The sequence below is a fragment of the Embiotoca jacksoni genome, unplaced genomic scaffold (genome assembly GCF_022577435.1).
Source record: "Embiotoca jacksoni isolate LCO1_2020_lvr unplaced genomic scaffold, fEmbJac1.0.p SCAF_4, whole genome shotgun sequence".
Lineage (NCBI taxonomy): Eukaryota > Metazoa > Chordata > Actinopteri > Embiotocidae > Embiotoca > Embiotoca jacksoni.
This window is the reverse complement of record NW_027185392.1, coordinates 10084322-10111780: the sequence shown is the minus strand read 5'-3', so window position 1 is coordinate 10111780 and position 27459 is coordinate 10084322. Positions and strand designations below refer to the sequence as shown.

Genomic DNA, 27459 nt, shown 5'->3' with positions numbered 1-27459 from the left:
GCTCAAATTCTTACATTGCACCTACACTTGACTGCCTCTAATCTGCTCTGTTTCTTCCCACTCCTCTTCTGTAGATGTCAGAAAAGGCCTCAGGGGCCTCAGTGGGTGTGTCTTTGTATGTGTGTGTGTGAATTTTCCTATATCACTCAGGCTCTACTGTTTGTGTTTATTTCATGGATAAATGTTGCAAATTAGGAAATTATGTGAAGATTCTTCCTCTTACAAGCTCCTACATCTGAAACACACAAAATTAAACAATCTTGGCCAAAACAACTAAATGTGAGGTCAGATGGAAAAAGGTTTGCCATCAATGCATGTTTGGCGGAACACCAGGTGATGTCACTGAAGAAAGATGTTCCTGTAGACTCCCACTGCCTGTGTGTGTTTTTGTCCTCTGTCCATGTTGGCATGCTTTGTTTTGTGTAGATAAAAGTACAGTAAATACATGTGCGTGAGACTAGTTGTGTAGCTGTGTATACATCTTTAAGGCAGGGGTTTAAGGAGCGATGTTCCTTGTAAGAAAGAGGAAGAAGAAGTGAGCTGTTTGGCTCACACTCCTCTTTCTCTCCCTGACAGGAAAAACAAAGATTGGTGTGCGTCAGTTTGTGTGTTATGTTTATGGGACTTTCTCGCCAATACAGCAGCTTGCTAAGTGGCCCTTGAACTTGTAAGGGGTCCAGCATGTGTGTGTGTGTGTGTGTGTGTGTGTGTGTGTGTGTGTGTGTGTGTGTGTGTGTGTGTGTGTGTGCGCGCGCGTGAGACACTCGTGCAGAAGGTTAACAGTCTTACCGGCTGAGACCTTGTAATGCTGATTATTAGCAGGTTATAAAGAAGCCTTATTGAGACATACTTCCTGTATGAGTGGCCTGAACAGGAGTGGTTTCAGACAAAGATTGTTACAAATGCTCTTCAGTCCACTCAGAGACCGTCATTGTGTTGTTTGAATTGTAGGTATTATGTGGGATTGTACATCCTCAGAGTGCAATTGGTATGGCCATGATGACATGGCAGTGGTGTGTGTTGTTATAGTGCAGAATCTCCTGGTGGACTGTTGGAGTTTTTCCTCTTGTAATAAGTGGACTGAGTTTATTTTCAGAGGAGGACCTTCGGCCGAATGGGCTGAGGCTCTATGTCAAAGACGCAACCCAGCTACAGTGTCAAAGGAGCAAGAGAGATAAAGAGAAAGAAAGCTTGCTTTAGTAAAAGGGAATAATAGAAAACATTGGACAAAGTAGAGAGAGAAAAGAGGATCAATGAAAAAGTGTTCACTGTGATAAAATGTGTGTTGGATAGAAAGTTATGACAGAAAAAGCTAAGAAAGCAAGAACAGAGGGACTCCATATGACTCGCACATGGCTGTGGATGTCTGTTCTGCTCACTTGTTATCCGGACAGGCTGAAGACATTAAAACTTGGAGGAAGTAAGAGCAAGGGAGACGGAGGGAGCAAAACCGAGGGAGGAGAGAGGGAGGGTTGAAAGAGGGGGACAGGGTGACTAAGTCAAGAGAAAGGGGAAGTCTCCATGCAGAAAAAATAGCAGGGGAAGGAAGGAGAGGAGAAAAAAGCAAGAGGTTACATGTGGCTATCTGAGGTAGCCGTTGAGTTATGGAGCGAGACAGAATAGCTGGTAAGTTGTGGCTTTTTTGTTTTTATTTGATTTTTAAAGGCATATTTTTTCGTCTCGTTTTCATTTCTCTTTGTTAGACTAGAGAGGAAGCAGCTTCAGCTAGAAGCCACCCGGCTTGTGTTTGCTTTGCTTGGTCAGTTACAGTGGAAGCAGCCGCTTAGAGACCTCTGAGTGTGTCAACTGAACCCCTCTGAATTGAATGGGCAGCCACAGTACAATAAGCTCATTGTGAGGAGCACAAAATATTTCTGACTCCATACGCAGAACAACAGTGAGCACTTCTCCTGTGATGAGCTGTCAGACACGACTTCCTAGAATGAGGAATCATTATCTTCTAGTGCAAAGTGGATGCTGCACTATAAGTGGCAGCCTTGGATACTGTTGACCCACATGCAAAAATTAAGCCCGTCAGTAGAGTTAAATCATCACATGATTAAACTACGAGCTGTGGAGTCCAGTTGTCAGATTAAGTCTAACTGGCACACTTGCCGTATTTATAAGTTAAGAGGGATCGAGAGCAGAGCTCATATGTCTCCTATGATTTAGCTTTTGACAGACTCTTGAGGAATTTTTAGGTTACATCGAACTCTATATACTGTCCTGTATCTGCTGAGTTGTAACTGTGTTATACTCAGAACAGGGACATTCTCACTGGAGATACTTCTTAATTCCTTACTTTTTTTTCTTTAACGTGTGGTGTGTTTAGTGGTAATGGAGATTAAGTGGAGCTTCTGTTCAGGCCCAGGTACAGTATGTTCAGTCTGCACTGAGAGGATAAGACTAATCTAGCATCTTAAAGTTATTAAAGCTTGGCATCAAGCTGAGCGACATTCTACAAATTACCCTTTAATTTGACCATTAATGAGGTGGCTGAGCTCAGCTGGTCACTTTGCACACAGATTTTTAATTCCACTTGGTGGCACTGTTGCAGTGTCATTTCTTCCTCTTGAGTGCAGCCACCATTTCCCCAAATGTTCCATTGTGGATGATTCATCTTTTGCATTTTTTTTTTGTTTTTTTTTAATGGGAGGTAGAGGAATTTTGTAAAGACTGACACAGATGGTCAGAGAACAGTGTAGTAGAGAGATGAGGTGGCAGAGAATATTTTTTCCTCCAAGGTAACACTGTAGTCAGACATGAGTTCACCCCTGACTCCTCTCTTTTGAGGAAGTCTTGCATGGGCTAGGCTACTTCCTGGTTTTCAACCTGTGTTTTGGAGCACTGTTTGGACCTGTTGTGTTGACAACAGCCACAGCCCCTACCCCACCCACCTTCAGACTTTGTTTTGATAGCGATAGGAACTGAGACTGTGCAACTTTTGTCCCCTTAATTCTGTATGCATCAATAACACCACCATCTTGACTGAGTGTCTTCTGTGTTCCTTTTCCCTGTCTGTTCAGGATTACAATAATACGTTCAGTGTGAGATGTCATCTGCCATGGCTGTCTAATATGGTCTCCACATTGACTTGTTGTAGTTGCTAATTGGTGATGTGCTGCCTTTAAAACACAACAAACGGGGAAAGAAATGTCAGATTCGGTCTGTAAAAAGAGAAACAGTTGTGTCATGTTGTTTTATGTTCTGCCAATTAAACAGGAAGGAATTCACTGCCTTGTCTGTGGGGAGGACAGTGATTTCAGTATTTGTGTGGCCTGTTTAGTATCAATTTAACGACAATAAAAGCAATGATTCAGTAGTTGGAGTTGGGGATTACAAGTGAGACAGTCACAATCCTCTCTGATAGTTTTTGAAAGTTGATTCAGTCCCTAGGGGAAAGCAAACAAAACCTGCTTTTGTTAACATGAAGACTTTAAGACTTTAAGGCATTCCATGGGAACAGTGAATACACAGTAAAGATAAATATCAACACCATAGAACATAAATACACATGTATATCAATAAAAAAGAATACGAAAAAAAATGTAAAGAGCTAAATACAGTGTAGTTGCCATACTCCACAAATATAAAACACTAAATATTATATCTGCAATCCACAATATGAAGAATATGCACTCTAAATATAATACATATAAACACAGCTTAACATGTAGTAGCATATACAAGTGTGCAAAGTTGTTGACCAACTAAATATTAAAACATTAGTATAGACTGAATATATATTGTTTTATCATTTAAAATGTTACAAACTTCTTTTTGTTTAATTTAATTTTGCTGTCTATTTAAAATGTTAAGCAAATAGTTCCTTTGACATTTGTCCTCTCATGCATAGGAATTTGTACATTTTTAAGTGTCTAAATCGTTTTTGAGGCCACTATACACTTAAGTGAACGAGCTGTGTTCATAAAGCGCAGCACACAAGGTTCAATGTCATATTGGCTTTTAATTCGGTAGAAGTCCAACAGAACATGAACAGATAGACTGTTCATGTTCTGTTGGACTTCTATCATCTGTCTTTAATTCACTATTGATTCTTTCTGCACATAAATCTGTGGTTTTAGAAGTGCTGATGTGATGTAGCCACTCTGAGACCTGCTTATACCTCACCCTACAACACACGTGAACGTAACCCCCACCCACATCCACAAATATACATGAACCCAGAGTTAGAGGAAATCAAGGAAATCACTCAGCTCACCATGTTCCGTAAATGAAGTGTATAGGATATCCTCTATGAGTGAACGCCCCGCAGCTCTCCTCCCAATACCCTCCCAGTATCTCACCTCATATTGTTTCTCAGATGATTATTTAGTAATGATAAATCAGGGAGCCATGAAAACAGCTGGCATAGGGAGTAAAGGAAACAGACCGGGAAGCCCCACCTTCATTCCTCCCGAGGGAGGATTCAGATTGGTGATATTATTCAATGTGATGGAAACACGGGTCAATCCAGGGCTGGTGTAACAGAGATAGGAAAACTCCTCTGTGAGAGTCCATTCAGGAGATCACTTACAAGCTGCTGTTCTATTGTGGTCTGCGAGTTGCAAAGAGGAAATCAGTTGGCGTCAAAATATGAACATAAAGGAAAACTGAGTGCGAGGAACTTGCAGTTCATGTGCAAAATACCCAACTTTTCATGTCACATGCTGCATATGTCACCATAAAACACATGCACATAGCCTCTTATTAAAATGTCTGGTAACTTTCATATGATGCATTGTTTGCTTAAACAATATATATGCATATATAGATATCACAGACTCCACATATCGGTGTTATAAATACCATTTAGGCTCAGAAGAAGAATTTCTTACACAGTGAGTAACCTCCAAATCTTAAAACCACGACAGCCTCATCGCTGCCAGCACAAATTGTCCATGTAGCTCTAAAGCCAATTGAAAAATCGTACTATTAGGGAAAACATTTATTATGGTTTTTCCAAAGAACTGTCATGATAATACAAACGTGCATGTGAGTAGTGGCACAGAGGCAACTCATTTACAGCGAAGCCTGAACTCTTCCTGCTCCTCCAAAACCCTCTTATGATTTTTTTTCATGAAGCAGTCAGTTGTTTCCATTTTCCCTTCACCCTCTTTTGATTTGTGCAGCGCTTTTAATATTAAGTGCATAGTATAGTGAACTAACTAATTCCACTAACACTCAGAAGTGTGATTCTGCCACGCTTCCTGGCTGATCAACTTTAAAAGGTGTTATTTAGATCACCACTGAAAAGCACACACATCAGCTCATCTGGGAAAATAGAGGTAACACTTAAATATAGAGAGGTTGGTTTTGTGGGACTTCCTGCCAATAATTGCTTGCGGTTGGGCTGAATTCCTGTCTAAAGTAGGCTACATAAGAAATGTCTCCTGCCTGAATGTCATATTGATATAGAAAACAAAGGGATTTAATAGCTTGTGCACGTGAGTAGGTGACATTTTACACATTACTGACTTGTTCCAAAGATTATCAAGCATATTTCTGTTAGCAACCTACTGCATTTTTAACTGTCAAAGTAAAACTTAAACAGAAACGATGAACAAAGTTGGATTCATAAAGGCAACAATCAAATAAATCTGTAGAGAAATGGACATTTACGGTCTTTACAAGCTACAAAATGTATAACAAATCCCATAGTCCAATAAAGATGAATTTATCATGAATCATAAAGTACTTGCATTTCTAATTGGATTGCACACTTTCACACTGCTCAAAGGTACTAAACAAACACAACTCTGGTGTCCCTCAGAAAGACTAAATGCCTGTGTGGTGCAGAGACAGATTTATCCTTCTATGTGCAAAGGCCTCTGTGTTTACAGTGCTATTTCAGGGGCACAGACGCACACAAACACACACAAAAACACTCATGTCCACAGTCACAGTCAAAAAACCACATGTAGACAGTCATATATTCAAATAAGGTTACTCACAGTGTAAACACTTATCACATATACAGGCTTCTCCAAAGTTTGGAGTTTTCCCTCATTCTGTCACTCAGCTTTGCCTCACAGCCAGTACAGAGCATGTTGATATGCCAAGGGTCAGATATTCTTCCCAGTTAAGGTCCTTGTGTATCCTTAATCCTTGATGGATTTAAGCAACATGCACCACTGGGTGTGCCATGTCTGTTCTTTGTCCTGAGACCTCTTCACAGTGCTTGTATGGAGTAACCAGACTGCTCCACAAACACAGTGTTATTCTGTGTTACTATCGACCTCTCAGGTGTTAGGGTTAGGGGCCTCTGGGTGGGCTTGGCACCCTTTATGCATCCTTTAGAAAGGAGCTTTTTTTATTCAAATGGGATTTCCCACATGTACCAGGCACTCTTTTGTGCCTTTTTGCCTTCCCTGAGGGTGAAAGACTGTATGTGATTTATCATATCTGATGTGCGACAGTGTCCCTTGACTATCTACAAGTGGAAATATCAGCTTCCTGTGGTCCTTAGTTTTAAGTTTCCTCTGAGTGCTGATTGGGGATCAGCTCCGACATTCACTGATATGACCTTTTACATTCAGTATGGAAGTGGTAAAAGTAACCCAAGGTCAGTGAATATTCAGTGTTGGGTTTATTCGCTTTGAAAGCTGCTCACTCATAAATAATCAGCACTTGGAGTAATAGCATCAATATTGCATTGTTTGCCCAGTAGATCCATGGACAAGAAATTCTGCACATCCCACAGGGAGAAGGTGGACATGGTTAAGTAAATGCAGGGCTAACTTTGATATTTCATCACTTTGGATTATTTTATCAACACCTTTTCAACATTGTTTCTCTGTCACTGCAAAGATCAGCCACTAAATTAGCAAAAGCAGCTTCAAGGATGAGCGATGTAACCGTAGCCGTCACATCAAAAGCAACCTTTTCATCAGTGTCCCTGCCAAAAGAAGTGCAACAGTGCCAGATTACCTGGTCAGATGTGTCCACTAAGCTCAAATTCCCATGTTCTACCTGATAACACAGTCACTGAGGGCAGGTTGGTGCACGAATCACTTGCTGATTGCCCAGAGGCACCGTTGTATATCCCTAATGTCAACTTTCCCCAGGAAGTCTCTCAGGTTTTCATGTCGTAGGAAAGCAGCTACTACAAAAGTGGCTACACTTTAATTAACATGCCAGCCAGTTTGTAGAGGTTGTTTACTCAAAACTGAAGTCTCCCTTTAACTGTAGTTCCTCTGTAGTTGTGACAGAGGGAAATTGTTCTTTATGAAGGCCAGTTGTAGAGCCACAGCTGCAACACAGGATCTCGTATGATTGCCTGTTAACTGTTTAAAGTGACTGTGTGACATGTTGTCCACTTTCACTGTCGGAGCTGCTCGGCAGCTGATTGAGGAAATCAAACCTGAGAGCCACTTTGGTCGAAAAAGGTCTCAGGGGTATGGTAGCGTCTGTTGTCTACATGAATGCCTGTGCGTGCATGTACGACTGTGTGGGGGGCAGGGGAAACACACATACACAGGACATAAGGAAGGGGGGGGGGGGGGTGTGCTTATAACTACAGGGAGGAGGAGAAGGGAGGAGGCTCGCCTTTTCGCTCTCTCTGAAGTCTGAATGCAGCAATATAGAAAAGTTAGAGGGAAGTCAGGGAAAATAAGTTGCTCCTTTAAGAGAAAGTTGTGGGATTGAACTTGTTCCTCATTGAATCTATTTTGGAGTTTCTTCACAATTAACAGGGAACCACTTCAAAGTTTGGTGAAATTTTGTGTCTGAAAAAATGTCTGATTCTGGAGTCAACCCACACTTGGAGGGAATTATTTCAGATTTTGAAGGTTTGATATTTATTTTCTTTATTTCTTTCTCGTAATGTTTATACTGGCAGTTTATGGCGAGCAGCAACGTCTGTCAGACATATTCTGTCTGGGAATGGTATCAATATTGACGAATATCTTTCCACTTGATGTGAATGTACTCTGTGTGTATAATATCTTACATGTATTTTTATGGAGAAGGGAACTGCTGTTCATGTGTGTATGTCTGCTTGTTAACCGTGTTAAAAACAGGGCGGTGCGCCTATGCAAACCAAGACCCTGCAGCCTATAATCTGTTATTGATTATACACAAGTTACGTCAATAATAGAAACAAACAGCACTGACACCACATTATTCCAGCACTGGAAACACTAAGAGCGAGGCGAAACCCCAGCACTGAGACCTAACATCTGTCTGATCCCTCATACAAAATTTACAGCTGAATCTCTCCTTTGTTTGTGCTGGTGCTGTGTGGAACTGGCATCCATTCCCTTTGTCACCCTTTTCCTCTGCCATCCTATCTTTCTTCCTTCCCCTCGTCTCTATTTCCTGTTCCTCTTCCAATCGGTCCCTTCAGCTGCTGTTTGGCCTCATGCTTACTGTGGGATCACGTGGGGCTGATGCTGCAGGTAGAAGTCACAAAGAAAATAAGTTTTACAATAATAACCAGATTATTGGATTATTATTTTCTGGCTGTGTTTGAATAGTTCAGGTAACAGAACATATGTGGAATAAGATGGTTTACAATGGTTCAGAGGAAAGAGTGTTCACTATCAAACTAGTTTGCACCACTGTGTTCTCCAAATTGATGTTACTGTGTCTAAAATGTACAGCTGGAAAGTCAAAGAGTGCTTCAGCTGTTTTGTGCTCATTGTTTTATTTATTACTGCATCCCTTTATCTGACTACAATATTCAGTTCAGAGGTTTCTTTATGTCAGTTTCAATAGTTATATATATATATATTTTTACACCAAAAACAATGTATTAGCTGTTACATTTAACAAGCGTATTTTTTTCAGGACATTATGCAAACAGAATTTTTAAAAATCTCCTCTGATATGATGAATAGGAGACAGCTTGGGATACTTCCTACTGAGAACCTTTTGTTGTTTTGCCTTGTGCTGCTCTTTATCAGACACGAGAATGTTAACCAGACGTATATTTGCTAAACCAACCAGGTAGTTCCCAACTTTCAAGGCCAAAGCTTCAGGGTTAGAAAAAACATAGACAAAGCATAAATCTCATGTGGACCTTGTTGGACTTTAGGTTTGTCAAGAGATCATTTTACTTTTAGATTATTATATTACCATAGGTACAATATTAGATGCAACCTAGTGCTTCATTAAGGGAGGCAAAATAGTCTTCTAACACATATTTTGGTGGTAATATTTGGTTTAATGAAGGTTACCTGAAAACTTCAAAATTAAGTAAGAGTAAAGCCAAAACTAGTTTTCTTTCCAAGTGTATACAGTGCACTGATAGCACTGAGAACTGCTAATAACTTGGCTACCGAAAGCCCCCTCTGTATCAGATAGTTCACCTAAATCGCATATTATTACTCTGATTTCGGATCATATGAACTCAGTTTTTCCATCCAGGGTAGAAACAACTGTACAGAGAGGTGCACGGCGAGCACTTTACTGAATAAATCCTCATTTTTATCTTGGATCATTATGTTTTCCAGCACATTGCACTGCCCTGTATCTCACATTGAGGGAAAAATGGACACAGAAAAGGAAAGGGATTTTAATTGGTAAGCACGTTGAAGATGGAATAATGCCTGTTTGGATGGACCCGTGAGCGGGACGATTATGAAAAACGGGTGATAGAAAATACCATAGAAACCACACACTGAAACAATATTATGATTTTCTAAAAGGTAGAAAGTGCCTATGCTGAACCTAAACTAATGAGTCATCAGAGAATCAGCCCAGAATAAGCCCTTACTTGTATATTCACAGAGGTTTTGTAGACTTGTACATGGGCTCCCTCTGTTTTTGCCAACCTAAACTGAGCACAGTTATTTGGACTTTTAGGTCTGCACAAAAGGTGCCACGTTTTACTCTGACCATGTAGACACAGAGGAAATTAACATTGAAACGAAGAGACTGTGTCTGGTACATTTTCTAAACCTGGCAGAATGGGCAGTGTGTTATTAAACTGGTCTGAGTGGATTATGTGCGTAAATAAACATGTTCTTAACAGTTCTTTGTGGTCCTATTCATTCGAGGGAAGATTTATAGAGCGCAGGTGGCATGTAAGTCATATGTCTTGTTAAACCAGTATATATTTTGATCTGCATGTCATTTGGCTAAACTTTTTGTTTGTCAGTCTATTGGTGCTGCTGGTGCCATGAAAATCTACACACATATAGAGATCAAAGATAAAGCTGACAGCATCATTATGTTCCTATTCCAGTAATTCACTCACAGATGCAGTGAACACACTTCTTGAAAAAAATACTTTTTGTGCTGAGACATGTATTTTTGTGCTGAGACATGTATTTTTGTACTGTGATGTAAAAAGTGCTTGGTTTGAATATTGTCATTTCTGCTTTGAGGTCACCGAGCTCCAATTAATCACTTGTGTAATCTTTTCTTCCTCAGTCCATGTTGCAGACCGCTTTCTCTCCCCCACACTCTCTTTCTATCAGGTGCTAACAGGTGGTGCATCGAATGCAGTGGTGGATAATTACATTTCCATTTTAAGTACTGTAATTAAGTGTAACTTTGAGGTACTTGTACTTTACCTTTACCATGTGATGCTGCTTCCACTCCGCTACATTAGAGAGGGAAATATTTTACTAAATATATTTGGCAGCTTTACTTTTCAGATTTGACACTGTTGATAATAGAACAGGAAAAACTGAAAACACATTTGCTTTTTCTTCTTTCCTCTCCCAGAAATCATCTGATGACCCCTCACATTTATCTACTGTCCCTGGATACAAAACTGGATATAAAGCAGTTAAAACTAGCTACAACACCAACAAGCTGCTTACACACTAATGATCAGTCAGAGGGACCACACCAGAACTTTTACTTTAATACTTTAAAATGTTGCTGGTAACACTTCTGTGATTTTATTCTATTCGGATATTTCATGCAGGACTTTTACTTGTAATGGAGAATTTTACATTGCTGTACAAGGATCTGAATAATACTTCCACCATTGGTGAAATGCAACAACAGTCTCTACATCTTCCCTGGTCAACGATATAATTCAGTCTTCTCGTGTGGAAGATAGTTCACCAGTGGCTGATTAAAGTCACAGAACAAGACTAAGACCTGTCAGATGTTGAGGCCTAAAGAGCCTGAAGCCAAGAACCAGACCAGCTATTCAACAGCTGCCTCAACGAGTGTGTGTGAGTGTGTCTATGGGTGTGTGCGTTCACTCTAAACTCTTCAGTCAGGGGTGAAATTGCCCCTCAGTTCTGATTAGGCTTCAGATTGTCCTTTTAAACATCTGGTTCTTCAACATTACAGCAAAAGGTTTTAAATTTTGATTCTTGCGCTGCACTAACTTCTCCCATCACGTCTTTCCACTTCACCAAACACCTGAAGCACTCCCAGAATTTACTTCTGCTGAATGGAGGCTGCTGGCCAGACCAGTAGGGAACCATGCAGTAAATCTGACAGTGAACTGCATTGCTGCTGGTCAGCACGAGCAAACCCAACACCATCAGTGGGCAGCTGGAGGAAGCGTGTGTTTGACAGTGTAGCATTAAGGTTTTGTCTCACCAAGTGAAATACTATAGTGTGAAATTGTATCGTACATTGTTTGGCCTTGTCTTGTCAGTTGAGAGGTTTGGTCATATTTTCTTGTCTGACCACATCGACTTGTATTCTGCGGCTTCTGACATCAGATAAACTCCACTGTGTATAAAATGGTTTTATATAACCGGTGGTTGACAGAGAGTAACTGTCTTGATCACTTGACTTATTGCCTGAGGCTACAATTACAAGGCCCGATGAGTTCAAGGCCATGTACAGTGAAGTACATCCTTTATCAATTAAAGGACTGGTGAAGTGGGTTTTCTTGGCAGTTTACTAAATACAATATTTTTTTTATGTATTCTTCACTTACAGACATACACAAAGTTTATGTTTCTCGTGAAAAACATTGTATCTTAATCTGTTCCTGCCTTTGATGCTAATTTACTGCTAATGCTTTTCTGTTAATGCAAACTTGACACTTTACCCATCTGTTCCACATTAAAAGCCTTGCTGCAGTTCGGTGGAGTTATCACTTCACTTTCCCAGAAGAATTTTATAGGGATACATCTAGTTCATTAACAGGAGCGTGAAATCAGTCATTTTAAGTTTCTCTACTGGCATTGATTAAACCCCTAAGAACTCATCTCTGCTCATCAGAATTGTGTATTTAGACGTTTTATCCAAGAATAAAATCCCTTATTCCTTAAAGATTGATGATATGGAAAGCCCCACCCTGCACGTTGAAGGGATTTGTTTCTTAGCTGTGTGACTTGTGAAACCCTTGCTGTCTGAATCCATGTTTTTGACACAGTCCGCATTGACGGCTTATTTCATGTATGATATGTCTTCTAGCATATGTTTTTTGTTTTTTTTAAAAGCACCACGTGGACACATTCACAAGGTTTCAAACATGTAGTTCACTGAAAGGCATCTTTAAAAACTCCATGCTTTTAATCAATGTAATTTCAAATCAGTTCTATCAATTCAAGCTCCAGCTGAAAAGCCAGTCTGCCATGATAATGTTGTGTTATTTGAAATAACTTTGCTTACAAATACTATACTATACTATATACTACAAATATTATACTGGTTTACTGTATGTGACCCATTATAGCACTGGTGTGCTGTGGACTATGTATCTTAACTTTTGTGGCCTTAATTAGAGAATGTGCACGATCAAATCTAATTCATATCTCAAATAATATATCTGTGATTTTCATAAAAAAATGTGGATGAAATTTACATTTGTGCTTTTGTTGTTGCACTAAAATTTGGTGGCATAGTTTTATCGTCTAATCTGATTGGCCTCAAAACGTGTTGGCTATCGTATGCAGATTATTAATGACCATCTCTATAATTTGTTGTGCCTGAATATGTTTTGAAATAACCATCATAAACATCCCAACCCTATATTCTGTTGACATATTGTTATATCAAGATATTTAGTCAAAAATATTCTGACCATTGACCTTTGTCAGTATCACAGTAATGTGGCTTTATTGTGTAAATTTTAATCTTAAATTTTTTTTCATTGATCCAGGCGTACCTAATCTTTGTGGACAGCTGTCAGTCCCCGCTAATATCAGGAGTAGAAAAGGTTAAAGACCACAAGTGACAACTTTGTCCCGACCTGTTTTACCCTCACCTTCAATCACCCTGCAACCTTTTTGCCTCCCTATCTGAAGTCTCTCTTTCTTCCTTTCCCGCCTGTCTCTCTGTTTGTTTTCCTCCCTCCAACCCATCCCTCATTAGTGCATCTGGGCTGAGATGATACTGAATGTTTGTGTTCATTGGTTGGGTTGTCTTTGAGAGTAAGTGATGACACTGATGATAAAGAGGCAGCGTGATCTAACACCTTGGCTGCATTAGAACAAATGACTGTGAACAGCTGCGTCCATCTTTGTTTTTTTGTGCCAGTAATCCTGAGCGATATTGTTTGGGCTGCGTTATCGTCTCACAGGAGACACTGAGATACTGGGCGCTGAGCAGTGATAGGTTGTGGAGGGACGTGGGGAGATGAGGCTCCTGGCTGCTGTTAATGAGGTTCCTCTGAGGTAGATTGGACCTCTCATCCCTCTCAGCTCATAGTCTGGGAATGTTGTTTCACTGGGAATGATATTCCTTCATCCATCTGTCAGTCCCACACAGATACTGTTACTGTTGCCTTTACATCTGATATTAATGCAAATAATATATCTTCTTAATCCTTTTCTTTAGCTGAACAAAAAACAGAGAGCAAACTACCACTGACCAGATGAATAAGAATGAGCCTTAAAAATTTGAGTTGACTGATCAACTGATGAAGTGAGAAATGGCCTGAATGCCTTTTTTCCACTCTCTAGCTTCCCAGTCCACATTAAAGTACAGAAGGATTCAAGTTTAATCCCGCTCTTGAATCTCTTCGCTACACATTGTCGAAACACAAACAACCATATAGCATAAAGCACTCACGTCCTGTGCTGTAGTCTCGTGCCTGAAGGAATATAATCACAAAGCTGACGAGAACAGAAACATTAATTTACAATCTCTTAACAGGTCACTGGCAAAGCATCTCGGTTCGGCACTCTTATTTTGGTGAAACCTATCAATATGGATCCCTCAATCCGTCAGCGTTACTTCTCACCTTTACAGCTCCTCTAATATTTAACAAAAGTCTACAGCAAGTGTCAGGAGAAGTTACAGTGGTGACTCTTAGAGGGGGTTCAAATGAACGTCTCGCTCCCTACACTAAAGCATGTATCGCAGCCCCTCAGCTTCTTATGAAATCTACAGAGCGATTTTGGCAGACCCACTTCTTCTCTGGCCAGAGTTGAAAGTAGCCACAACCTTGGACTCCCTCTTAGCAATCATAAAACACGAGACAGGAAAGCAGGGGTAAGAAGGACACAGTCCAGTGGCAGTGTGGGTTTGGACGCTACTTACAAATTGCAGGTTTATTATTGTCTATATAATTTTTTTTACTAGTATATCTATCAAAGGATGGAGTTAAAAGCTGTTTTATGGCGCCTTGGACAATGAAATCTGTTTTCATCAGAGCCTGAGTGCTGAAAATAAGAGTGTGAGAACTTAACTGAGTGTTTATGAGTTGTTGTTTTTTCTGTGTTTTTAAACATTAAGACCTTCTGTGTGCTTATTAACAAGATGTCTCATGCTTTCCACAAGTAATTTGAACTCTGTAAAACTATCTGCAGCTTACAGCTTGCTACAGCATGCTGTAGCTCGGTTGCATCTACAATGTAAGGATCTCAAAGTTGAAAGGTATCTGTACTTTAAGGTCTAGATGAAGGGTATACAGGGAAAGACGTGGGGTGGTTAAAGAGATTTGTAACACAGATCACCATGAACTCTAAAATGTGATGTTTCTTCCAGAGGTGAAATGTCCTTGGTATGTTGGACCAACAGAGAAAACAAGATGTTGGCTGCAGCCTGAATTTTTGTCAGGGAGTAAATAGGGTTAAAAGTCTGCTGGAATGAGGCATCTTATTTAAGTTAATTAGATTTGTGATGCTGGCTCATGTGTGTGGGGAGACAGCTTTGATGTGATTGTGTCAAGCTCAACATCCCCGAACAGAGTTTTGGCTCTACACAGAGAGCAGTGGAGCTGGGGCATGGTCCCCTCCCTGTGGGCGTAGTGGCTTAAAAATAAACACGTATACATTCCCGTATTACGTACCGTACCCACTCGCCTTTACAAGCATTTGGGAGAAAACTACAAATAGTTGCACACATACAAAGGCACACGTAGACCCACCGCAAGCCACAAACACATCAGATAATCAGCGTTGCATTTTGGATTGAAGGAAACTGGAGATGTTGTTAAGGGTGTGCGTGAGTGCACCAGTCTAACTAGTGTGTCATTATGATGCCAGCTGCAGGGCACTGGCTTGGCACAGCAACTTCTCGAGTCAAATTCAAGTTGACTTTCAGCCAGGGGGGTGATTCCATCCCTCAATATCTTCATCTTTCTTTTCTAACGTCATAGCTAACCTAAGGGGAGGAAGTGCCTCTATCTCTGTGCTGATGTTGCTCGTCTTGGGACCTTTTTTTTTCCCCAAATGCTTTAAGGCTGATTGCGTGTATTCTAACATTTCGTGAAACTCTTCAAGTGCCTCTGTGTAAAACTAGAATTTTATACTGTGGCGTACTACACACATAGCATCCAAGTCATGACAAAACAACGCATGAATTGACTTAAACATGTTATACGCGAGTGAGAAAGCTGCTGCTGGTGATTGAGGATGTAATGAAATTAGATAGGTATGGCCTTATTGCCAGTGCATGCTGTTTCTTTTTTGTGCCACCAAAATTGCTCCATCAGCTCCTCTGCCCTCAAACCTCAGGCGCTTGGATACTGTCCATGATGTTTTGTAGAAAAACAATTAACTTTTTTTACTGCTCAGTTAATTGGTATAACCTTTCTGATGAGTATTTTATAGTATTGTTCCTACTTCTTATAAACAATAATCTTGACCTATAAATTGTTTATAAGGGAAAGATGAGCTTGTTTTGGTTAAGACATTGGAACCACAAATTAATGTGATTTCAGTATGTTGTATTCTGTTTTATGTACAGATGGAAAATTGTAATTAAGTACATTTAAGTGCATAGCCATTACTTGAGCGTTGCTACACAAATTGACTGCACATTTTGTGGAGCTGAACTCCATCAATCATCTCCCAACCCCTCAGATTGGTTTTAAACTAACTGAAACTAAAATTAGTTTCACAAGTAACCATAGACTGTATATAAAAGTGGATATAGCTTCTGGGTATAGAAAAATGAGGCTGTTATTGAAGTGCCTTAAGCTACAATATCACTGAGTACTGCTAAATGTTGGTTCGAAAAGGCCTCCGGCTCCATAGAATCCCATTCAACTTCTCTAATAAAATGTGATGTCAATACATTTTTTCTACATGTTATCAAGAGTTTGCTTTCTTAAGTCACTCCTTCTTCTTAGTTTTCTGGTGGTCCATCTGAAAATAATCCCGTTATTAATTATAAAATAAGCCTCAAAAAGCAATGTTTTTAGGGGGCGTACTGTATTCCGTTTTCAGCTATCGGTGGGCGGGATGTAGTATCGTCGGGTTTACAATACAATACAATTGGGTCAGATCCACTGCTCGCTTCCCCCCAACTCATCCAAATTTGTGGCTCCAAACCGCTCTGAACTAGCAAGATGGCGACAGCCAATATCCAAACTCCAGGCTCCATAACGGCCGTTGGGTGACGTCAATGTTGGTTGCTGCTTGCTATTAACTCATGATGTTCGTTCAGTTATTGTCCATATATTTCTGCAGAACTCTTAGTGCTGCTGCAACCCCAGTTCTTTAAAAAAACAAAAAAAACAAATAATAAAGTATTTATAAATAAATAATCTGCCATGTGACTATGTTGTCTTTATCCCTTTCATGCAGCCCTGAAGAGGTCCTTTGAGGTGGAGGATGTTGACACCTCATCTCACTCTTCACCCGGCAGCCGTCGGACAACCAGCTCCCCTCACCGTAACGCCATGTCTCCCACCAGCATCTACTACCGTGATCTGGGCACCGCCGCCCCGGCCACCAACAACAACAACCTCAACTACACCCAACCCCGCTCCATCATGGGTGGAGGAGGTTCCAAGACTCCTGAGCCCATGTCACGCCGGTCTGAACTATCCATCGACATCTCTTCTTCCAGCAAGCAGGTAGATAATGCCACCAGTCCCGCTTCCATGCGCTTCGTGAGCAACAGTGCCCTGAAACGCCCCGAAGTCCTGGGACACTCCAAGACCCCTGAGATGAGCCACAAGAGGGAGGTAACTTTTGCCAAGACGCCAACTGACTCCCCAGTGATTCGCCGCAATGAGGGCAACAATAACAACAATGGGACCAGCCGAACCCTCGAGCAGAACCATGCTCGCAAGTTTGAGCCCCCCAGTCCCGGGGATGTCCGCAAACCTGACATCTGCATCACCAGAGCTCCTCCAGAGAACAATGGACACCACCCAGGACTGCACCACCCACACCACCCCAACCCTCACCACAACACCATCGTCACCACCTTCCGCTGCTCCTCGCCTAACCATGCTGGACGCAAATCCCCCAACCCGGACAGTAAGTCTGCTCTAACCATATGTCACTCCAACACGTGCTCGTTTCAGTCATACTTTTACTTGCAGTCATATCCTAAAACTGCTCAACACCTTCTTAACACCTTAAATTCTTATTGAAAACAAATTGGAGAGACTGTGTCTTCATGAGAAGCTTAAAGAGGTAATTATTTGGATTTTTATGGTGATATACAAGCCTCCCTGTGATCTACTGCTTTTTAAAAAAAATGTGTCAAACATAGCATCATATTTTTGTGAAGACACCAAACTCAAACCCATGTAAAATCTGATCTCTGATGGTAAAAAAGCTCATTGTTGTCATCTTCTCTAAGCCCAAATTTATTCTGCTAAACTATGGATAAACAAAAAAAACAAGTAATGAGGTAAGTTCAAGCAATATGTCATAAAAGACATTATACATTTTAAATAATGTTCAAAATGTGAAGATATCGCCAAGATTGTAAGAACCCATGAATTGAGTTCCAACAGTGACTTGCAAATGACAAAAGCATTGGATTTTGCCTTAATTGTTCCCTTTTTAGAAATGGTAAATACTGTGTCTTTTACAGCACCATGCTTAAGACATGACGAACAAGCATACAGCTGAAACACCCCATCAAATACATGTGTGAATGAGGACATTGTCAGTTACTCATCACGAGGGTCCATTTCAGCTCCAGACTGCACAACTGCAAATCTTCTCCAAACTGCTCTCTTGCATAGGGGGGATTATTTTGTAGTTTTAGCCACATAACAATCACCACCTTAGCTATCTGAATAAAGAAAGAACAGAATATTCACGAGTTATTTAGGCCGAAAGTGGATTTACAAGCTTTTTTGATAACATAAAAATTGCATCCAAAACCGGCTTTGAAAACAAATATAAAACAAAAAATTATTGTAACAGATGTACTTTAACAAGTGATCAATGGGTGGTTGTATTTGGCATCAATGTGACTTTGGCTCGCAGCCTGAAGTAAGTTTACCTTTTTTTGTACGCACTTTATTTTCTTGATAAATAGTTGCATGATAAACAATGAATGGTGAAAGGAGTTTTGACTTTGCTGGAGTACACTGAAGTTTGCTCCCATCTCTTCGTTCCATATATTTTTGGACTGCAGCTTTGTTGTTATTGGGACTGTTATCGATGGATGGTGGTTTTTGTTAATAACAGATTAGCTTGTGTTGGTAGAATGCTGTTTGACAAACGGTTAAAATTTGTTGGCATGCTTAAAAAAAAAAATTCTATGTAATCATACTTACTATTTTAGCAAATTGCTGGTTTGATGCTATGATTCAGTAATTGCTTGAGCATCACCCTTCAAAAGTGACTGCTTTAACTCAATTGAAACCAAATTACATTTTCTCTCTTGACTTTTAGTTTACATTCAAACCCCACTGGGTAGAACATGTTGTCACATTTTTCCACTGTACATTTGATCTAGACTCTAATGCATTTGGTCTCTCTCTTCGACTTCATATATCTTCCTGCTCCTTCTCCACTCTGTTATAACAGTCTGACCCAAGTATCAGATCCCATCACATCCAAATTAAAAGCCAGCAACAGGAGCAGTTTGTGTGATTAATCTGATTCCTGCATGTCTGTCAGTAATACAAGTAAGCGTGTCCTTGGCGGCCCGTCTATTGGTAGAAACAGCAGACTGTCTGTCTGTATTTGTGGTAATCCATGTCTCTTCTTAATGCCCTGGTGGAGCCGGTGGTGGTTTTTGTGATGTGATGAAAGTCTAACCTTGGCAGCACCATAACAGTGGTATAGCAGTTAAATAGTGATTAGTCTTAAATTTGCATTAAAGCTATCTCAACAGAGAAGAACATATTTTATCCCACAGTATCATATCAGTTTTTTATAACACATAAGAACACAATTCATTTTAATGTTTTGGTTCAGTTGAGTGTATAATGCAAATGTATAAATACTTTACGTAATTTTTATGTTAGATTTCAGTTCACACACTCTCAAAGGTAAACCTGACCTTTGTTTGTAAGTGCATGTACCAACACGTTTCTTGTTTACCAGATAGTTGTCTCACATTTTAGCAGTACATTAAAAGTATTTGGCCAATGTATAGATGATAAATTGGGTATTGTTTAAAACTTGAACCTGAATTTTTTTTGGGGGATACTCAGAAGAAAATCATATACACAATACTGAAACACTATATCATCACATGTAAATTTGATACAGGAAAATAATTTGAAAATGGCTAACAAATGGAGCAACAGTATTTGGAAAACTCTATGAGCTGCAGATTCAGATAATAATTCTCTGTAGGTATATCCCAGTGGTCTCACACTTTGATTTGATACGTTGTTTCTATAAAAGAAATAGGGATTATATCTATTACTGCTATGTGTGTTATTTACTTATGAGAGCTTTTAGCCACATATGCATATTAAAAGAGGTGAACTATGTTGTATTGGATAAATGAGTATATACAGTAGCTATTAACCACATTGCCAAGTATTTTATAATTATCTCCTGATGAAACTGAATGTGTTTTCCTGTTGATTTGGGTCATTTGATATTGTATGGTCCTGGTTTGTACTATTATTCCACCTTTAAAATGGAGTACTGCGCTTTATCCTTTGGCCGATGTTTCGTTGTCAAGTTCTGAACAATGTCCCAGTGTCTGCGCCTGTGGTATCCCTGCGCTGCAGTATTTCATGTTTTACAGTGTTTTTACTGCATATGACCGTAAATCTCTTGACTGTGTCTGTGCTGAAAGTTTTACATGGTTCTCCTCTGGATTATGGGGGTTGTAGCTACTTATCTTTCCACAGGGAGAGGTTCTAATAGGGGTCTAAAATGAAGGTTGACCTGCCTGGAGGGCCCGGTGGCTGTGACTGGGCCCACCCTATTCTTCTCAACCTTGTGATCAAGAGAGTTTTAACAAAAAGACGTGACAACATTTTTTTTATATATATATATATATTGCAGTCCAAATTTAAGATTACTGGAGAGTATTTGTCATTTTGATGCATCTTATATCCAAGAGCTGAATACACACTGTTCTCTTGGTAAATTATTATTTTCCTCTTTGCTCAGATTGTAAATGCTTTTATTGGATTTCTACAGTGACATTGGAATGAAAAATCATATGCGCAAAAGAGCGGTTCGTAACAGTTCAAGCAAATATTATTTAGCATTGTTTTATGATTTTTCCATATAGGTGTTGACTGTGTTTTTGGAAGGCTGTTAGATAAGCTGCTTTCCTGCCCATTCAGTTTCTCCAGGAGGAAATGACATCATTCACAATTTGTGCGCACACACACACACACACACACACACACACACATGCACACACACACACACACACACACACATGCACATAGAGTACGATGTGCTTCCTTCCGTGTTCTGTCAGTGTGATTGTTTCCCCCGCAGTGTGACCTCACTGCAGACCACTTCCTGTCACAGGGGTCATGTGATCCAAGTCAGTCAGCTTCCCAGCCAATTTCCCTCTGTACTTTGATCTGAGCATTACATAGAATGAGCTATACCAGGATGTTTATGTAAAAGGTCAGCATGAAAAGAACTGTGGACACACTTGGACAAAGTGTGACTGCAGTTGTTGGTAGATCAAAGATGAGTAAATATGTCATTTTGAGGAGATTAAAGTCGTCGTAGGTCACACAATCCAACTAGATTTTATTTATATGGCACCAAATCATGTCACCTCAGGGAACTGTGTTATGGTAAGGTCATTACAGTATTGTAGAGAGAGACTTAACAACTGCTCCTTGACAAATCATTTTGCGACAGTGGGGTGGAAAATCTCCCGTGTAACAGGAAGAACTCCTACAGAACAGGGTGGGCGTCCGTCTGCCTCCACAAAGACACAAAGACTCAAATACACCTCTGGACATTAAATTAACACGTGTACCAATCCAGGATTGTTTACACCCTGAGATGCCGTCTCAGTGTCCTTTGTATATTAACCAATGTATTATTTGAGAAATCCATAATTTAACTGATATCAAAGATGAGCTCTACCTAAAGCATTTGAATTCTAGTCATGATATCATCATTAATAATAAGCAGATAAAGCATATGTATGTTATGGCTTCAAACAGATGCTGAAAGTGATGTTTTATTGCTCTTGCACATTAAAGTAAAATGACAAGAAAAAATCCAGCTGTCACTTGTGGCTAGAGACACAAGTCTCTCTCTGATTGGTATCTGGTACACCCCCTATGTGTACAGCCAGGCAGGGAACCTTATCTTGACGGGCAGGCCTGCTGTTCATCAGTTCATCAAACATTGCAGCTCTATCTAACATCTCAAGACAGAAAAGCTCAGACCACCTGTGGTCCAAAATTGCACTTCTCTTATCAGTTTTCAAATAAGCTTTTCAATTTAAGAAATGTTTTCTGGCCCGAAGACCTTTTATCCCCAGCCCCTTTTCATGTTTGAACTTAGTAGCAGATGGATTTCTACACAAATAAGGGACAAAATAATTTTGTGTCCTTTTTGACATTGATGGAAACAGAAAGTCACTTTCATCTTAACAGCAAAGATGGACATCCTCAGTTTTACAGTAACTAGACAGTGGATAGGTCATTAGACAGAGCGTTTGACCATAAATAGACTCCTTATCGCTGGGATGATGGGACTGGTAGGTTATCTTTGGGTCACATTTAGTAACGTCATTTAGTAACTCCTTCTGTTTCATGATGATAAGAACGAAAAAGAACATCAGAAATGGATTTGCCTTTTTATCATCAGCTCGAATACTGATACAGCACTGAAAAAGTAGAAAAGAAGGCTATAGATATAGTGCTGCTTTTTTCTAAGAAATGTTTGTTTAATGGGTGTTACTGAGGAGTCATGTCGGCATATAGTGCCACTGTGTCCTGCCTTAGTGTTGTCATGGTAAAGAACCAAAGAGATGTCCTCATTTCAGCCTCAACTGGAATATCTTTATGCCTTGCCTAAATAAACACAATATCTTGTATTGCATTTGTTTCATAATTAAGGTGTAGTCATTATTTAAGAAGGAGCCATTTGTCCGTTCTTTGCATGGATTGACCTTCTTAGTGTGGGGAGGGGACGCCTGCAGAGGGCTGAGGGTGATTTGTCTCTGCCTGTCTGTAGGTTACAAAAGGTCACATCCACACATAGACTTTCTTCACCTCAGATTTTTTTTGGTCTTATTTTTGTTGTCTCTCATCAACACACCTACACAAGTGCGCACCCACACACACACACACACACACACACACACACATACATGCACCCTCAGGCAGAGGCATATCCGAGGTCAGTCCTCTCCCAGTTTAATTACTCTGGACTAATCCCACACCATTACTCAGTGTGACCTGTCGGCTAATTACCCAGAAAAAAAATGTGAGCTGAAAGGCGAAGAAAAGCCAAAAGAGAATTTGTCTACGTGCTTCTGAGGAGCAACTTTAGCTTAGTGAGATTAACATCGTAGTTTCAAATGTGGTATTTAAAATTACTTTGGACTCATATCAATACTGTGATGATGATTTCAAACATATTGCTCAGTTTTCCTTTGTGTCGTGTTCAATTTTGAAATATGTTTTTAATACTCTCAAATCAAGTAACACATGTCAGGATGTAGGACCTCAGTGATCATTTTATAAACTTAATGTGACAAGAATGGAAACTGTGACAATTTGCCAGTGGAAATGTCTCCAAACACCTCGACGCAACCACCGTCACTTTTAAATGCCAAAATCCCAAAGATACCGAGTTTCAGAATCAGCATAAAACTTTAAATTCAAATAAATGTAATACATTTAGTTACATTTCATTGGCTAATTTATGTAAAATCTTCCTTATGAGCTAAACTTTTGATAAAAAAAAAAAAGCAAAGCTTTGAGGTATATTAATATCTTTATGTTTAGCCACAAGAAATATTTGAAAAAGAATCCATTTTAGCAAGTATCAAATTTAATTTGTGTCTGTGAAAGAGCTTTCACTGAAGCACAAATTGTCCACAACTGGCTCGGTGTTACTGCCAGATTATGTCCAGTTTTGCTCATTTGACGTCAGTGAGCCTCTTTTTTGGTATGTTTGTCTTTTTGGTTCCAAAATGTCCTGCGGTGACAACAGTGACAAGTGTCACTTCATATTATCTTGAATAGGACTGTCACTGTCAGTGTGCTTCCCTTCCAAGCCACCAGGAGGCAGTGTGTGATAGGTAAAATCTGGTTAAGGGCTGAGTCTGACTAGCAGGTAAAATAATGCTCTTACCTTCTTCCTACAAGTAGTTTTCTTTGCAAATGAAAATTAAACATCCAAGCATTAGGATCACTATGATTTCTCTCATGAAACTGGATAAAGAAGCAGCTCGGGGTCAGAAACTTGGACCACACTGGTGTAGCTGCTGTAGAAATACATCAACACAGATATGTCGGGCTTTTCTGTTCAGATCTGGTAAAAGTTTTTAACAATTCAATATATCACTTGGACAGATACTTATTCAATCCACTGCGCTTTGAAGTGAGTGGACATTAACAATATTTTTCCTTTTTCATAATGAACATCTTACTTTGGAGGAAGTTATGAAGCTGACTAATGGGAAAGGGACAGCCCTTCTGCCCCAGATATATGCACTTGAAAACACACACACACACACACACACACACACACACACACACACACACACACACACACACACACACACACACACACACACACACACACAGTTCCCCTCTCCCCTAGATAAGGGTTTCGGAAGTTGAAGTTTACATTGCACATCTGGGGGAAGTCAAGGGTTAAAGAAGTTTCCCACCACTGCAGAAAGACCTTTGTCCTTTTCAGTCACTATGCCAAATCCCACAACTGCTGTAAACACCCCCTCTTCATTCAGCTTCTTGTGCAAACTGTGAGCCCAAATATACTCACATATTTTACCTTTTCTTGCATTAAATAGCATATGTTTTCTCGTATTCAAACTTCAAACACATCAAAATGGAAACTTTTGGTACAATGTTTACACTTTGTCTTCTGCTGGAAGTTTTAGAAATGAATCAACTTTCTCACATACACCCACGATGCACATCAACCTCGCTGTAAGATAAAAGACCAATAGTAGGATATAGGCCATCAGAGCCTAATAAAGGAAGCCAAAATAACGTTTAGTCTCATCATTTATCTGATCCGTCTCCGTGTGAATGCCCTCTCTTATTTATATGAGATTCCGCTGTGATTCCTTTGTCCAAGAAACTGATGGGAAAATCATGTCTTTCATCTTGGCCACAAAAATGAAGAAATTAAACCAGAGTCGTATCGGGTCTTCAATGTTGGGGGGGGGGGGGGGGGGGGGGGGGGGGACGACACACCACCCAGCCACTACGAGCTATCGTTTTTTTTTTATTGTCATCAGTCAAACTCTGATGACTTGGGAGAACTGAGCTGAGGTCAGCAAGCAGGGCCACCTGTCAGAAAAATGATTAAATACTTCATTACCACATCAAATATAATTTTAAGGCAATTAAGAAAGCAAACACACAAACCAAAAAAATATCATCAGGAGGACAATAAATTGGGTATCAATAGCGTTCTGAAGCTGACAAAAACAGTTTCTTCTTAGTGACCGTGGGGTTTTAGCATATTTGCACTCTTAAATTAGGTGAGTAAATCTGGTCTTTGTCAGTCAGACGAGGTGCACAGCAACAAGTATATATTTACATACAGAGTGGTTTTAATTAAGCCTAAAGTTCACATGAAGTCAGTTTTCTCCACATTCCCTGCTAATGGTGTTTTACCCACTTGTTGGCAGACAGAGAACATACTGGAAAAACAATAATTGGTGTATCTGTGTGTGTATGTGTGTGTGAGGACAGACAGATGGCCTTTTGTGCCACAGTCCTGCCATCTGCTGAACTGAGTAGATGAGGGACCAGAGGGATTCATGTGTGACCATGTGTGTCTGTCTGAAATGAGCGTGTGTAGAAAATTAAAGAAAAAAAAGGTGCAGTCATGGCAAAAATTTACTTTTGTCCCTTTGAATTCAGGCTAAAACTGGTTGGTGTGCTCATCTTGTCCTTGTTTTAATAGTTACCGTTGTCTTTTCCCCGTTTGTTTGGACGTATGAAGCAGTGCAACAGAACAGAGGTGTTTTGCAGGGCTCTTACTCGATGCACCAGATGACAATGAAGATCATTTAGATTATGCAGAGTCAGCAGTAATGAAAGCTTTTCACAACATTTTTGTTTGCCAGTATACATGCAAAAATCATGTATTTACTGTGGTCTTACTGTGTTTTGCTCTGTCAAATTGAACTTGTGATACAGTTAGATCTGAATTGTAGGCTACTGAGAAACCATTAAAAAAAAAAAAAAAAAAAAACACTCTTCTGTACATTAAAATCTACTGTTATAATAATATTTTGAATAATTTGTCCATTATTAGAAATCAATTCTGTTGTCAAGACACTATAAAATGTTGTTTGAAGTGACATAGATAAAATCTAATTCATCATTTTTCTTAAGCAGGACAGGTGATACTATCATCATGGTCATTTACTGTTTCCAGGTAGTCAGCTATGTGTAAATTACATTTAATATTACAAACTCTCATCTCTGTCAGTTGATAAGCTCTCAGCACATAGGCAGCACTCTGTGAAGATGAACCACAATATATAAATGGCATTTGTTAAAGTAGAGTTAAGTCCAGGCAGAATGGAGGTACTGCACGCCTTTTCTGTTATTAATCCCCATTGCCTCTTTTGCACTTAAGTACAATTACTCTTTCACCTTGCAGATTAGTATTTAAAATTAGCCGAGTAAGTCTCGCACAGACATGGTGCTTAGCTGACTGATTGGTTCCTCAGTTGGGAATGTGCAAGTCGTTTTTATGGATTCATTAAGGATACTCAAGTCTTAACTTTGCGATAATCTGCACAGACTTTAAAGGCACCGATGTGGGACTGAATCACATGCTGCGATTTGCGATGATAATTTCAGGATTTATTTAATATGTCTGCAGTTTTGTGATTTTTGGGCAATTAGTGTCTTTTAAGAGCATCATCGTCTGTTGAGAAAAGACTTGACAAAGGAGCTCGGAGGAACATCGGGTGAATTCTCACCTCCAGCCTCAATGGCGTGAAGTACTTGGTGGTGCTTCGCAGCAGACTGCAGACGTCAACATCTCTGAGGAGAAAAGGAGGGAGATGGAGGAGGAATGCACAACTGAAGGGGGAATAGGCAAGTTGCCATTGATGAGTTATTCTGTTACTCACTGACAAACTGAAGTATAACACTGGATGGAAGATTATTCAATCCTGACACACATTCTGAATGTAACACCAGTTTAAAAAGATAATGGTTCGAGGAGAAATCCTCTCTTTGCCTCTGCACTTGAAAGGTTTCTATTATAGATAATTAGCATCATAACTCGGTTAGATGATCCTGGAAGGCATGCAGCGACCGCACAAAGAGTTTAATGACAGAGCCCCTTCCGTCTTCTTTGCGTTTTTGGAGTTTAGTCATACATCCTTCGCCCCCGCAAATCTAGCAAGAGTCCAGGGATTCCCCAGAAGGCCAATCCCCTAGAGTGGCTCTGTTTATTGTTCATCAGGGAAGGCTTCGACTCCACAACGTCACAAGAGAGCACATGTTGGTGTGTGTGCACCGGAAAGGGTAGTCATTTTGATTAGCTCTTGAGTTGTGCAGATTTTAACAGAGGCTGCCTGAAAGACAAAACTGGGAGTTTGGTGTGTTAAATCCTACTGAAAGAGAGAGAGAGAGAGACGAATAGGAAAAGAGCTGACATGAGATATGTCTTCTACTTGCAGTGAGATGTACAACAGCCATGAGATGGAAACCCTTTGTGAGTATCTGTTCGGTTGTTGTCCTGTGTGTCAGTGGGAGAGCTTGTCTGTTTTAGA

The 27459-nt window shown here is 40.0% G+C and overlaps 1 protein-coding gene across 4 annotated transcripts in view; it reads left to right on the top strand.

Annotated features, from left to right (window-relative positions):
• septin9b (septin 9b) overlaps positions 1-27459 on the top strand; it is a 70727-nt gene that overhangs the window by 13537 nt on the left and 29731 nt on the right. The window contains exons 1-2 of one of the 4 annotated variants that reach the window (XM_069167279.1): positions 1544-1626; positions 16902-17582. In XM_069167279.1, coding sequence (XP_069023380.1) covers positions 1605-1626; positions 16902-17582 — 703 coding nt within the window. In that variant the 5' untranslated portion in view covers positions 1544-1604. Of the gene's footprint in view, positions 1-1543; positions 1627-7577; positions 7791-16901; positions 17583-27272; positions 27402-27459 lie in introns of those variants that run through there. The other 3 variants (XM_069167277.1, XM_069167278.1, XM_069167281.1) reach the window with 3 other exon arrangements.